Raw genomic sequence first — 16,163 nt, 5'->3', positions numbered from 1 at the left:
ATAATACCCACAGGTTTTGGGGTTTTTTTTTGGTTTTTTGTTTGTTTAGGTGCTTTGCTGGGTTTTTTTAGGACAGTATTTGAAAACCATAAGTTGAATTTAGTTTTTTGAGACAGTACACAAACAATTATTCCTTACCCCAAATACACCTTTTTCTTCACGTAAAGTTTTTTTTTGTGTGATAGCAATCATTAGTATTTCACACAAAAAAAAGGCTTAGTAATTGATTTGGTGGAGGGTGAGTTACTTATTTTTCACTCCTCAGAACTGGAAAGGTGCTGGGTAGGAAAATTTGGGTGCTCATTTTTAGCTAGATAGGCTCTTAATTGAAACTTTGTTTATTCGCTTTTTACTGGTTATCTGTGAGCCATTGCTGTATGTTCATGGAGAAAAGCTAAAGCAGCAGCCAATTTCATTGTGCTACTTCTATTTATTTTCAATCTGAGCAGTGTCCTTGATTGTGTTATTCTCAAACTCATTCTGCAGAATAATTGGGACCATTTCAACATAGTTCTCCATCTGCAGTTATCCAAAATGCTACTAAAGGTTTACCACAGAGATCTTTTTAAGATACTTCATACACTGTCTATATGGCTATGCTGGCTAATTGCCATGTGATCACTTTTCTTCTCTTTTTAGTGACCACATAAACACTCAGCATGGATCTAGAAGAGCCCTTCTCTAGTTACAGTAAATTTAGGGTGACCAAATATAAAGAAAGGAAGATGTGCTTAGTAACAGTGTATCCTCAGCAGACCTCATCTTACAGGGTACATGTCCTCTGCGTTGTATTGAGTCATGGTGCACAGTTTGGTTTAGTCATCTGTCTGTTAATAACCTAACTGTCTTATCTCTCAGTCTTCTTTGATGGTCCTTGAATTTGATTAGTGAGTTAAAAATAAATACATATATAGTGATTTAGCATAGATTCTAACAACCAAAATAGCTCCCTGAGATTCTGGTAGAAAGGGTTGCCTTAAAGGACTGGTCCATGGACTGGTCCCTACACAGCTGGGACATATGGTCACCCTATGTGAGCTGATTGAGAGTAAACTCTGATGAGTGAATTTGTGTACATGTCCACATGTTATAGAGTTATACATAGGCAGAACATAGGGGTGAGTTGTGGGTTTTTTTTCTTTTCTGCAAAATGGATTCCACTTTGAGTCTGCATGAAACATTTCTGGTACTAAAATACGTTTATATAATGTCAGAAACTCAACATACATTTGACTTCAAATGGAAAGGAAAAGGAAATATGCTTACATTTGAAGGCCTGTTCTAAATATTTTGTTACAATTTCCCCTATGTAACATCCTCTGCTCTTTTGCCTGTTTTTTTTTAAATACTGTAGTTACTGATATTTTATCCCTGATTTAGAGATATTTCCTATTTAAATGAGTATTTAGTATATGAACTGTCACTTGACTTAGTAATACATATACAGCAGAAATGTATTTAATGTATTTAAACATGACCATCAGAGGGCTGGCTGTCAAGAATATCACTGACAAAACAAATAGATTTACCTTGACAGTTTCTGTGTTTTTCATGGAAAATCAGAAACACAAGTTTCTCAGTTGTTTGTTTGTTTCTTAGATTTTTCCTTAAGTGAGGGAATTATCACTGTCTTTTAGTAAAGCTATATCTTGAAAGCTCTTCTGACTACTAACTTTCTCAAGCTCTCACCTTTCTTAGATATAATGGCTCAGAGTATCAGTAGAAACTAAGTTGATTATAATAACTAGGGTTTCACCAAACCTACTGTATTTCAGGATTTTTTGGGGAAGATCTCTTACTTTGTTTCTGAGTTTAATGCATATGATTTAAAAAAAAATACCTGGGAGTCAAATATGAAATGACAGCTTGATTTAAACAAGGCAGGGTGTGAAGCTTCTTGAGTATCTATTTCAACACTTGGTCACTGAATGGTTCAGTACTAGCCATATTATTTGCTTTTCTGATACTTGATTATTATGGCGTGGTAAATACTAAAATAAAGGATGTATATGTGTTTTTTTCCCTTTTGTGTGCATGTGCAGAAAGTGGAATGCATAATTGTAATGATGTTTGTTTATCTAGAAAATAATTTTTAGCTTAAGCCACTACATAAGTTTAATCTATATTCAATAATATTTCTTGTACATCTGTACTATTCCACATTAATAACTGATGTGAGCTAACTGGTAGTTCAAGTTAGATTTGCATTCTGATCCAAAGATTACAGGTTGCTGAATTATCCTTTAAGCTTCCTAGCCTTGTGGATACGTTAAGCTTTAATTAAAGAAGTATCTTAGAAAAAAAATGATCAGATCATTTATATCCCAAGAAGTTGCACATTGGTCATTTGTTTGTTCACCAGCATAAAAATTATTATTTAATGGGAATTTTAATCACAGCAAGCTTATAGATAGACATATATTAAATACATTAATCTTTCTATAAGGTTATTCACAATGTATAAGGTTACTCCTCTGAAAAGACTGCTTCAGATTGCTTTCCGGTAATGCTAATACCCATTAAAAAGATGAATATATATGTATGTAAGTCAATCATGAGGTATTAAAGAGGTGTAGCAACTTAAGCTTCTTTTCTTCTTGGCAGGTCACTTTGAGAAATGTCCTAGTTCAATTAAAATATTTTTTCCATTTCCTAGGAGTAGATTCAGATATGCTCTCTCTGTTCTCTATCTTATCTTCACTGTCAGGATTTAAAACAAACCTGAGTGAGATACAAGAAGGATAGTCCAGCTACTTCAGACTCTGAACAGGTTCAAATTAAAGGTGTATGTATGTGTTCATCGCACATATGTCTAGGTTAAATATTTGGAAAGTACAGAGGTACATTTTTTAAGAGTTTGTATACAATTTTGTAGAATTTCAGCTGCACTTTGTGTTCTTCAAACAGCCACTCCTTCATCTCTGCTTTCAAAATTCTGCAGTAGTGAGTCAAAACAATCTAAACAAGAGAGGCATACAAAAAAGAAGAAAGTGTGCTAGTTTTTTTCATGTTAGATTGGTGATACAAAGTGAAAGTTCAGAGAAATTACCATCGTCTAGACTATTGTCATACATTTTGTGTGATGTGTAAATGATTGTAAAAATAGTCTGTCTTAAAAAGAAATTAATTATTTTAGAATAATAGCATACAACTCAAATATTCATATAATATTCACAGAAAACCAGAATTGTCTCATTAGTTATGTAGTTAAGCTTTAAATGCTCTGTATTCAGCATTACTTTGCACACCGACATTTCTTTTGATGCAAAAGTGTTCTTGAAAAATCTCTATTCTTGAATGCTTTGGTGAAAAATATTAGAATGCTTTAGGTATAAAATGAGCTTTGTGACAAAAGCGTAGGAGTAGTGAACTGTGCTGGTTTTGTATTACAGTGATCCAGTAAGACCTTCCTCTTCCTTTCACCTTGCAACAGGCCTGACAACATTGTGCCTCCTCAGATTGTTATTATTATTAATTATAAAAGTCTTGCAAATTTTAGCCACTTATGGCATGTTACTTTTAAAAATAGAATGTATTTAGATTCAGGTATAGTACTGGTGGAAAATTGTATTTCAGGCTACCATATGTATCAGTTTATTAATAAAAAAATAATAAATAATGGCCATAGTTGATATTAATTATAGACCAGTATCTGATTGCCAAATGACCTTTCTAAAAAGCCTACGTACTTGTTACCTTGCTAGGTAGTATCATGAAGCATGTGAGTTTGCTTCACTGACTTGTGGATTTTCTCTTTTATATCAGTTTTGTTATCAAACAGAAAAATATTTTCTCATATTTTACTGGCTATCCACAATATCAGGTACCAGGAAAGGTCAGAATATTAAAGTGACAATATGGAAATAATATTTGACTTACTATGCATGTGGATATTGATCTGTTTCTCAGAATAGGTAATTAGATTATTTTAATATGGTTTGTGACACAAAAAATAAATTAATTCTCCATTGGTCCAAAACCAGTTTTATGTTCTAAATAGCTTAGATCCCTCTTTTTCAAATGGGTGAATGGAATCTGCCATGATGAATCCTATTTCAAATGCAGGTAGGACCAGATGGAGGACCAGAGGTAGGACCCTCTTCTCTCCTTACCCAGAAATACAAAGCTTTCAGTGTTTGTTCCTCAGGATACAGGGATGGCATCTGATAATTCTTCCTGCTCTTAAGAGACAGATCTTGTATTCTGACCCCCTTTTAAGTTCATGTTACTTTCCTTTCATCCGATCCTTTTTCATTTGTTTATACTAGGTAGACAGTATGCTACTGTCATAGAATCATATAATCATCAAGGTTGGAAAAGACCTTCAAGATCAAGCCCAACCGTCCACCATACAACCCCTAACCACTAATCCATCTCCTGAAACACCATGTCTACCTATTAACATCTCCAGGGATAGTGCCTCCACCACCTTCCTGGGCAGCCTGCTCCAATGCCTCACCACTCTTTCTGTGAAGAAATGTTTCCTAATATTCCATCTGAACCTCCCCTGGTGCAACTTGACCTCATTTCCTGTTGTCCTATTGCTAATCTCTAGGGAGAAGAGGCCAACGCCCACCTGCCTATCACCTCCTTTCAGGTAGTTGTAGAGAGCAATGAAGTCTCCCCTCAGCCTCCTCTTCTCCGGGCTGAACAGCCCCAGCTCCCTCAGCTTCTCCTCATAAGACCTGTTCTCCAGATCCCTAATCAGTTTCGTTACCCTTCTCTGCACCCTAGTCCAGCACTTCAATGTCTTTCCTATACTGAGGTGCCCAAAACTGCACACAGTGCTATCTTAACAAATAAATGATAGACATTGAAAAACAGAAAACAGTGTAGTTTTCCTTTTGTTCTCTCTTTTTAGTTTTGTTTTTTTTCCCTGTAAAGCAAAGGATTATTTTGGTAGCACACATGGTCTGGTTTCAGATTTTCCTGCTGCACTGAGTTATCATTGGTAAGAGGTTACCTGTGTCAATTTACCACTCTGGTTCAGTCTCCATTAATAAAAATAGCCTTTCAACAATTTTTTTAAAATTAAATCTGTCTTGACATTTGCCTGTCTTGTGTTGGGCCCATCAGAATTAGCTTCATGGATTACTTTCTTTACCTCTCAGCTCATTAAGTTAGTTGATTTGTTTTGGAGTCAGAAAATGTTCAGGCAGGGAGGGGAAAATTTTTATCAAATCAACTTTGCATGGAAAGAACTGCGTGTTTGCCATCTGCAGTGGGCATTGATCCCTAGCTTGTTTGTGGCTTGCATTTGTTATGCATGATTAAGCACATTAGCCTTTTCATTTCATTCATTAGACAGTTAGTCCTTGATTAGTGTTTCCTAGTTTCAGTCAAATATGCTACTTCTCCTTTATTCATTTTGTCTTGGGTCTGTCTTTTGCTTCAGTGTGTAGAAAATGAACAGCTAACCACGACAGTAGTCTTTTTATTTCCTTTCATATAGATCTGACTAACAAATATACTTTTCTAATGCTGGCATATTTGATACGGGATAAAGTATGAATGATGGGTCTTTCTAAAGTTAACGGAGTTATTATTTTAGTTCAGCTGGCAGGCTTTGTTTATAAGTCTGGTGTCTCAGGGTTTACTGTCAGCTTTATTTCATCCATCTCCAAGAACTGTGGGATCACCTGAATATTTGTGGATATTTGCTTTATAAAGTTGCATTTCATATAAAAATAAATTTAAAGTAATGCTGAGTGCAGTTCGAGAATATCAACCTGAAAGTTTCAGATGACAGTTTGGATGACAGGACAGAACAATAAGGCATTTTATGACTTAGCACTAGCTCGTTCTCTAGGGGTTTTTGCTGCCATTTCCTTATGGGACAGTAAAATGTTAAATGGCTATTTCATTCTTAAATATAATAGAAAAATAAATAAATTGTGATGTGAATATGCAGAAAGCAACAAAGTGTATGCATCTTTAGAAGCTACATAATAAGATTGTGAATAAAAATTAATATTTCAGTGGAGCCCATACATTTAGAGATGTCACTAAATGATTTTACTTCATCAGTGATTGTAAATTTTGCCTAAAAATCTATGCTATTCTACATTTTTATGTAGGTAGAGTATGTGTAAAATACTATGACTTATTTATTTGTCTCTTATTCATAATCTTAAAAATTTATTTAAATGTTACCCATCTGTCAAAACAATTTTGTATTTGATACAGTATTTAAGTTCATATATCTATTTTTCAAAGTACTCACAGGCCAGTAAGCAAAACCTAGAAGTTGGGCCAGTCTGTTCTCCAGAGAGTCCCTTGTTTAACATCCTAGTAAATAAAAACCTACCATAGTCATAAAGTGTTGCAGCCATGTGTGATGTTAGTGGCTACCTACATATTTGCACAAAATCCTTGCCTGCTTATTTGAGATTGATATTAACATTGATTTCTTCCAAATAAAGATTATTTTAAACAAGATATTTTAATCATGTTAGGAATCAGAAATATGATAAAATTCAAGTATTTTATTTTGTTCTTCCCCCAAATGCTAATTCTCACAGTTTGAAAATAACTGAAAGTGTTCCTAGATGTTGACTTAACACTGAATGTAATACTTCTCAAATTCTTAGCTTTTATATTTTCATAATAATTTAAGTTGCTATGTAATGTATTTTTTTCATAGGCATGATAGTTGATTATAGTGATAGTTTTATTCATAGTTTTTGTCAAACTCTTTTTACAAAGAAACTGGAATTAACTTATATTTCTTACTAACTGAATTAACTCTTCTTATATTAACTCTTCTTATATATGCAACATTTTAAGACATAAACACATGATCGAAGTGGATTTCTGTGTTTACTATCTCCTGCAAGAATGAAGACTGTAGACCTTATACTCTCACGTCATTTAATAGATACGTTTAAAGATGAAATAACTTTTCACTTTCTTAATTCCCAGTTTGTAAATTTTTGATGAATTAGTATGCAAAATAAATATTACATGATCTGGAGTGAGGAAAATATTTTCATACCCATGAAAGAGATAGATATAAAAATGCTATGAAAACTGATTCTAGCACATCCGTTCCAAATATTCTGTTTTCAGCAACTCCCATCACCACAATGGGTTGATTCTTTTTAAAATGTTGTATACGTGTATTTCATACAGCTATTTCATTTCAAATACACATTATTTTAATGCATTATTAGCATAATTTACTACATTTAAAAATATTTTTATAAAATGTGTTTAATTTAAGTAATTAATCTCTTTTTATTTTAAAAATTAATTTCCCCCCCATGATTTCTTTTCCTGACATACAGCAAATGGGGCTTCTTTTAGAATTTATTCCCATTTTCTATCAAATTTTAGAAAAAGCTATTCAATGGCTGTATGCAAATATCAAGCTATATGCCTATGAAGTAACTGCTCAATCTATCACTCACTTTTACTAAAGGAATGGATTTCATAGACTTTATTTGGTATTCCAGCAAGAAGGAAGTATATGAGTGGTCATACTGTAAACCTTCACCAGATCTAGATAATATTTGCTGTACAGAAGTGAAAGACACTTTCAGTGAATGTAACTTTCATGTCTGATTTGTAAAAAGGAATAATAGAGGTTGTAACAACTGTAATAAATTATAAATTTCAGATATATCCCATTCTTGGAACACTATGCCTGTAAGCTTTCTAAGTGTTAAGACTATTGGTTTTGTTGAAAAATACCTTAAAAATTGTATGCCTTGTCTACAGTTTTGTTCTTCTGTAATTTTCCTGTCACAATAGATTTACAGTTTTCTTTTTTTCCTGTTAGGATGCTTCAATTGCCCACAGATTCCATATCATGAGGGAAAAACATCCAGAGAAGTTCAACAGTAGGTAAGAGTCTAAAAATATTTGCATATGAGAAGATTATTTCCATACTATTAAGATATGTTCTCTGCAATAAATAAATTTTGCACATCCTTTAAAATATTGATTCGTATAAAATAAAGGCAATTGGTGAATTCTAAATTAAATATATGCTCCCAGACTTCTTCTAGTATAACTGTTTTGTATCTGGTATTTCAACTGAAATGAATAGCAATATAAATAAACTCTTCTTACATGCAAAATGTTTGTCTTGTAAGACTAGCATGGACAAGATGATGCGTTGTGGTATCTTAGGATCCCTGAATTGACACTTTGCCATTAGGCACTGAAGAACACTTATTAGACAGCTGCAGATGGTGATCCTTATGTTTCATTCCCACACGCACACTGGTACATTGACAGGGGGCTTTTCCATATATACTCTTAGTAAGGGCAAGTGAATGCCATTTTACACATAAATGCTTTTATCATTAAACAGCTTTGGATATGTAAAAAAGTCAGGAATGAGACTGCATCTGTTCCTTGTGTTGCTTTCTGAATTTGCAATGTTATCTCAGAGCTTTTCTGGAGATTAAAAATGTATTACAACATGTACTGTAAATTCACCTTTCAAAATTTGGTTTGTTGAGCAGATTATTCATAATGCAATGCTTATGTTTGTCCCTTCTTATTTCGGTAGTTTAGCACATAAATTGTGATAGGTAAAGGCAACATTTCAGAAACTTTGATTAACATTTAAGCATACATGGGGAGAGGACAGCAAGATACAGAGTTATTTGGAATAAATGAAGTATATGTAGAAATAATTATTAACACTGATGTTTTGACATTGTGAGTCTACCCATAGACATTCTTTAGCTTTCCTTGGAGGTGACCTGGAAAGTCTTGTGTAGATGCAAATCTTTGTAGACCTTAGGATGGTAGAACATGCTTTTTGTGCTGTGATTTTACAGCTGTACAGAATGATGTTTGAGTATGTTTGAATTTCGTCTAACTTATTACTGGTTTCATATTGAAAGTACACATTTTACATTTAACAGTCAGAGTTGGGGGCTGTTATTTTTAAAATACTCATTCTGTTTAGCATCTGTGCAATGGCATACTATGACCCTGAGTGTATGTTTCATTTGAAGTTTCACAGTAAACATTTATTTTGTAAGATTCCCTCTTCCTACCTCCAATACTTCTCATTCTGAAAGAATTCTGCTATGAAAAGATTTAAACTCAAGCCTGATCTGCACATCCCAATGTATTATACTTGTTCAGCAATACTTGAGATATTGGACATTTAGCAAATGCAGATATTCCAGGCCCTGACAATGAAGCTAGTTTATCAGTGGTCTTTCTACATATTTTCAGCAGTTGGCAATTATAATTTATAAAAAGCTCAGCTAATAACATGAATTTCAGATCAGATTTCATGTCACAATAAATCATATGCCATTAATAACATCTGCTACCAGACTCACCTTGAAATTCATCTATATTTTAAGAAACCTGATGTCTCTAACATTATCTTAAGGAAATTAATTAAAAAAATATATAGTTTCAGTCTCTATGTGCTTTGGCACTGCTATATTGAAAGAACATGGAAAAAGCAATGATTCTCTAGGTATTGAAAGACTATTAAAAAAGATTATGCATTTGTAAAAAATAATGCAGAGATTTGAGTGAAATATTGTAATAGAGACTGAGGTTTAAAAATGTTTCTTATTTGAATGAAACATGCAGAAATGCAAATTTCTATTTTTGTTGAATACAATTTTCCAAATTGAGTTAGTGCATGAATAGTTTGTTCTTCAAGCAGTTGTTTGCATGTGGCAACACTCCATAATATGTTGCAGCAGCGTTTTCCTGTAGTGTGTGCAAATAAAACCCTTTTTTAGATGTCTGCTAAACCACATGACTTTATTCACCAGAATGTGGAATTTGATGTGCAATCTAAATTATTTGGGATCAGCAAGTCCAGCTCAAGTCAGTTTCATAGTGGGCTCCATAGTTTGTAGCACTTACTCATTTGAAAATCCTTCATTGTCACGTGTAAATATTTCCTGATTTAAAAAATCTGTTCTTTTGTGGTTTTCTATTAGTTTTCTCTTGCTCAGTTTTCTAAGGGTTTGAGCTCCCGCAGTTATCATTCCATTTTGTAAAGCACTGAGGTTCTGCTCTGAAAATGAATATGCAAAAAGTTTCCTCACTGAAGAGAAACTTTAAGTTTATGCTCCATGCAGAGGTCTTTTGAAGCCCAAAGGTGTTGTAATTTGGTTCAGTGAAGTAAGTTATGTTAAGTTTGGGGTTGGAGACTTTTGCAGTAATTCCTGGTAATGATCCTCAAATTCCTGAGCACATTCTTTGACACTGATCCCACGTTTCATGTGTAAATAGAGCATGCCAACAGGAAAACTCCTGACACATTGTACTTGAGTATGAAAGCAGAGTCTTCCTGTACTTGCTTATCTTCTCACAAGGAAGCTGAGAGCATATCCCAAGGCTTGGGAGGACTTTTTGGTGACTAGTAATCCAGATTGTAGAATGCTTTGGAGGTAGGTGGCTAATTATTAGGAACTCGTTTTGAAACTGTTCATAGGTATTGGACACAAAAATTCTTGGTACTACTCACTTGTTGAACAAAGAAGGAAAGAAACTAAGGTGTGGATTTCTAAACTGCCTGCAGATACTTAAACACTGTGGGTTTTAGAAAATCTCAGATTAGGCATAAATACTTCTGAATTAAAAATCCACATTATCTGTTCTTTCTAAATCTTCAATTTACTTAGCAGCTACATTGTGACTTTTCAGTGAAGCACCTGTTTATTTCAGCCTCTTACTAAATTGAAATCAAGTTCTTTTGTAAAAAGACTCTTCTTTGTTCAGAAGCTTCAATTTCACTGAAAAACACTTAATGCACGCCTTAATCACTTGAAAATGTTATACTTGTAAGCTGCAATATGGGATGTCTCCATATTGTTTTCCAAATAAGATTCAGCATAAATGTGTAACAATTATTTTAAAATATTCATTACTTGTTTCTAAAAATGGATCTGTAGAAGATTTTTTCTTCTAGTGATGGTCAAATAGGAAAGAATGGAAGTGAGAACACAGAAGCATCCCCACCTCTGTCAAAAGAATGAATCCTAATATGCCATTTTAAGTAATCCTAATATGCCAGTTTAAGTAATGGTATCTTGAGATCATTAGCATACATTATCAGAAACCAGTTCTGGCACTGCATTAAGGTTTAAATGTGTTCATAAAAGCCAGAATCTCAGCTGTCACAGTACCCACTATATAGGTCTGAAGTGCTGAGAACCCTGTACTTGAGAAAGCAGGGTTCACTTCCTAGCATCTCCTTCCTGTTCAAGAGTAGTGTCAGATTTTCTGATTTCAGTGTGTAAGGGCAGAGTTAACCCTAGGGGGAAGCAAACTTGCAAAGGAAAGAATTTCAAGTAACAGTATCATTAGACAAGGACGTACTGTTGAAATAATGATGCAGTTAGGCCAGAATGCCCTGCAGGGAGATCTGTGTAAACGCCATAGATTCAATGCTAGGAATAACAGATGTGTAAGCAATGTGACTGGAATATGCACAGGGAAACAAATAATGGGTTCAAAAAAATATAATTCAGATTGATATTAACTATTCTAAAATAATATTCAGTTAAATTAGGCATTCTTATTTGGCTCTCTGACACCCTGTACTATAAAAGATATTTATTAATCTCAGTAAAATCACGTAGGATTTATAAATTGCATTTACAGTCTTAAGTACAGCATCTTTGAGGATTTCAAACATCAGTTTATATTCCTCTTTTATGAAGAACAAATCCTAAAACAGGAAAAGATTCTATTCCCAATAGCTCAATCTGTATGATATTCTTGACCGTGTACTTTTGACATTTCCTTACAGCTTGCTAAATTATGCTTTTATTTTGTTACAATAGGTATGCACTTCATCTGTCAGGAAATTTTTAAGTAATCAAAAGTACTGACTAACTCTGTGCAAGTGATTTCCAAGATAATAACTGTTCTTTTAATGAATATGAGTAAAGAAAGCTATGCTTTTGTTTTGACCTACACATTATGCGACACTGGTTTAATCTGGAAAAGCTACAGACAGAGCAGGTAGGAGAAATGGCAGATCAACAAATATTTACCAAGTTTTCCCATGTGTACAAAATTGAGTACTGCACTATACAATGTAGTCATCATAGTATCCTATCTTGGCTGACCTTAGGAAAAAAAGAAGTCCTGTTATGCAAGCACTGTGTTCAAAGGCCGTATTGCAAAAGATTTCTAATCTAAACCAGAACACAGGTATTCCACTTTAATATTGGAAATTCCCCAAATCAACTGATTTTGAGAGCAAGTGCTAATACCAGTTTGGTGACTGAATACCACAGATTAAAGATCAGTGTAAACCTTTTTTTTTTTTTCTTTTTTCATAAGGCAACCTGAGTTTTAACAGTAAATTATTTGTCATGGGGTAAATAAAATATTTAGTTCTCACAAGTTTTTATCCTTTGTTTTATTTAGCTTTATTTAGCTTTGAACTGAGAAGTCAAATTGTTTTATTCCAAATAGAATAGAACTATTTTGATATTTCCATTATTCTTCCAGTTTTTCAGCTTAGGTGATGAAGTCTCTTGGGTTGAATCACAACTGCATATTTGCAGTGAATTTACTAATCAACATAAAGTGCCTGACTTGAATTGCAGACATTTCAGTCACTTTCCTTCCACCTCTCCTCCCTTCCTGGTTGTGTCTGAGCTGAGAACTCTTAAAAAGAAGACACTAGCCCCACAGAGAGACCAGATTGCAAACATCTGTTACCTGTCCCATTGAACCCAAAGGTTTCTTTTCATAAAAGGATAAGACTCCAGGGAGCAATACCTCTGAACTCAGGCAATATTACTGCATTCATGGTCATCAGATGAAGCAACACAAGGCAAAAATACTTATGATAGACCATGAAATATTTTCACATAGGCAAGAGATGGCTTGTAGATAGAAGTTTACTCTGTTTTAATATTTATAGAGAGAAAGAAAAATGAAAAATGAATCAACATGTTCTTTTGTCATACTTCAAACATGTAGTAGCTTATCTTTAGAAAAAATGCCTCAAGTGTATAATGTGTGCTTGAGTTTAGTGAGCTGGGATAAAAGAGGATACTTGGAGAAGAATACTGATTCAACCTATCTATTTCTGTTGTCTACAGGGTAAATTACAGCAGTCTGCATTTGCAGTACCTGCACATCTCTTTAATACAAGATTTCACATTTTTATCCTTTCTTTAGAATGTGTTCATGAGTGAAGGCCCTCTGAGAGACGTCTTATTCTCTTAAGCATTATTAGTGACTATCTGGGGGACTGGTGTGACTGGCGAAGCATGGGTTCAGACCAGAGGCAGTGTGCTGTATAAACTATTCTAAGTAGATGTCTCTAAGTCCCTGTCACTTCAAAGTCCATCTGTGAAAGCAGTGTGCTGTATCAGACCCTAAGCAGAGCAGTGAATTGATGTGTATATTCTCAGGGTCGTCAGCTGTCAAATTCACCACTGCAGGACTAAAATGGGGTCAGCTTTTGCACTGTTATACTGATCTGGGCTGTCTGTTCATTGGGCACTTCATTGGAGGGGGCTGTTGTGAAACATTTGCCATTCTGCACTTTTAAAAACAAACAAATTACTCAAATCTTTACTGTTAATACTGACAAGATACATAAATATTTTTCCTTTAAGGGGAAGTTGCGTTTTAAAGATTTGTAATGATACCCAGTTGCTAAAGAAGCAGTTGCTTTAGAAATTGTCAAGTAAAATGTATAGCAATGTTAAAGGGTGAAAATCATTGCACTGTGTAGGAGAAAGGATTGTTTAACATGGTGCACAATCATATAGAGGGATTGGCCCAGCATGCTTTCTGCAAGTAACAAACTTTTCATTCACAATAGGTCTATCCGTATGCTATAGGCCAAGGTCAATAAAATGTACTTTTCCTCAACTGGTGTCAGGCTAGAAAAGGAATTTACTGAAGATGATGTTTCATTGCTCAGAGTAGGTCATTGAACCTTTTCTATGGATTGAAGTGCCTATTGGATGTCCTACATATTCTTTAATTAATTAGAACTACTGCCCTTTATTATAATACATTAAAGGCAAACTTCACTATATAGAAGTTAAATCTTGGGTCTCTTTCACTGTTTAGCCACACCATTTGAAATAACAATTAATAACACAACGACAGAAAAAGCTTTCCAACTACTTTAATTTGTAGTAAATTCTCATGTGAATGGAGTCTATAATAGACATGAGAAACACTGTAACAAAACTACTAAACTACAGCTTGCCATTTATTGCTTGCTGATCAAGTACAGTCAGGTATGTCTATATAAATTAATAAGGTTATTTTCCCTCCTTTTCATGAGCACAATAAAATGCATTGTGATACAATTGTTTTTATCAAATATTGCTTCCTTTTTTGGATGGAAATTTATAATCAGAACTAGTGAAGACAAACAATGTAAACTTGAAGCTGATTTTGAAACTTAACTTTGGGTCAATCTTCAAATCTCTGAGGTAAGTGACAAATCTTTACATAAGTTTCATGTGGATATATGTCATGTTTACAGCAGCCATTTCTAATATATATTCCAAAACCAACAAAGCCTTCTTTCAAAATCCAGTCACGTTTGCACCTACATATAGTATTATAGGCAATATCCAAGCCATTAAAGCAATGAAATTAATTGTTAAGGAATAAATGTTACGCTTCCTATTTAATAAACATAAACACATTATTTTTTAGCACAAAGAAATTAAACTTTAATCATAACATGAAAACCTTTACTCTGATCTATGGGTACTTTATGGGGCTTTTATTTTAATCCTTTAATTCCAGTAATTAAGCCCCTATTTTTAGATAATGTTGTTATCCAGGCATATACTACAGTATCCATAGTTAATGAGGAGCACCCAAATAACTCCTTTAGTGCAGCATGGCCTGACATGATTTACAGCATGTGCCTTTACTTGCCTTGTGCTTTGCCTTATGTCATGACAAACTGAGTCCTAGATTTACTTGAGGTCTAGAATCTTACAAGTAATATATCCTAGGCTTCTAACTCTACATTCTGAAATTGCAAATTAGTTTATGCCATATGAGGGAGGCTTAGGTAATTGGAAATATTTTATTTAGGAATTTAGCCAATTCTCCTAACCCTGAAAAAAAAATAAAAAAAATTCAACACTGCTGTTCAAAACTATTTTTTTAATAATTACCTGAAAAGTAATCCTTTCAACCAACATTCCAGCCCCTGATTAAATAACCTGTAGTTCTTATCTTTGCTGATTATATAACTGAAGTGATTTTAAGTACTTAATGTATCTAATAAAGAGCCTCTGTCACCATCACCATCACTTCCTCTTTATTTTGTTTAAATTTAGTTTCCTGGCTCGTGTCTATGTATTTTCATGTGAACCATCATACTGCTTTGTGATCTGATTTCAAGTCTTGTGTTTATTGCAATGGGTTACATAGCCCTGTCTAAGAAACGTGCAAAGCTAGAGGTATTTCTAAATTCATGTATATAGTAAAGTACAAAAATAAGATCAATCCTGTGGATATCCCTCAGGTAAAGTTCTTAGTGACTTCTGATGTATATCTTCATTTTATTAAAGCAGGATATATGCTTCCAAAGAAAATATTTTTTAATGCTATTTTTAATAATGCAGAGCGCTTCACGCAATACGTTTGCTTGATAATTGTATAACACATGCAGTTATATGATAGTACCTATTCTTAAAACTGCATTGTTGCTAACATTGTCTTCAGGGTAATTTTGATATTTAGTTAGTTGTAAAATAATAACTAGTGCTTCTTCTTATTTCACCTAATAATAACATATGTATGTAATAAAAATAAAGAAGTATTTGTCTTAGTATCAAATCTCTTTATCACTGATATACCTAACTTACATATTTTTTAATTTAATTGTATTTTATTTTAAATATAAATTTTAACTTTATATTTTGTATTATATGCTTGTACCCAAAATATTGATTTTTTCAGTATCTTTTGTGTGTATGAGTGTGTGTGAAATCGCTACACATCTTTAAAGACGTTATCAGAAAGAAGTACTAAACAAAAAACATCAAGTATGTTGGCTGTCTTGGTGGTTTACAGGGAATATCTGTTGCTTATTCTGATATGTGACACTGTTACTATTGAGGGCAAATTTAGTGAAAGATAAAAGTAGTTTAAAGTGATATTGCCTGATTTTCCTTCACCGTGCTTTGTAATCTGCCTAACAGGAGGTCTGATGTGTTTTG

At 33.7% G+C, this 16,163-nt stretch overlaps 1 protein-coding gene across 1 annotated transcript in view; it reads left to right on the top strand.

The window, feature by feature from the left end:
- DGKB (diacylglycerol kinase, beta 90kDa) overlaps nucleotides 1-16,163 on the top strand; it is a 294,394-nt gene that overhangs the window by 152,588 nt on the left and 125,643 nt on the right. Inside the window, exon 21 of the mRNA XM_009994937.1 lies at nucleotides 7,781-7,845. Within this exon, the coding sequence (XP_009993239.1) occupies nucleotides 7,781-7,845 (65 nt within the window). The remainder of the gene's footprint in view (nucleotides 1-7,780; nucleotides 7,846-16,163) is intronic.

This window comes from Chaetura pelagica, unplaced genomic scaffold (genome assembly GCF_000747805.2).
Source record: "Chaetura pelagica isolate M959 unplaced genomic scaffold, ChaPel_1.0 scaffold12, whole genome shotgun sequence".
Taxonomy (NCBI): Eukaryota; Metazoa; Chordata; class Aves; order Apodiformes; family Apodidae; genus Chaetura; species Chaetura pelagica.
Note: the sequence above shows the minus strand (reverse complement) of the source record. Positions and strands in the feature narration are given on the sequence as shown.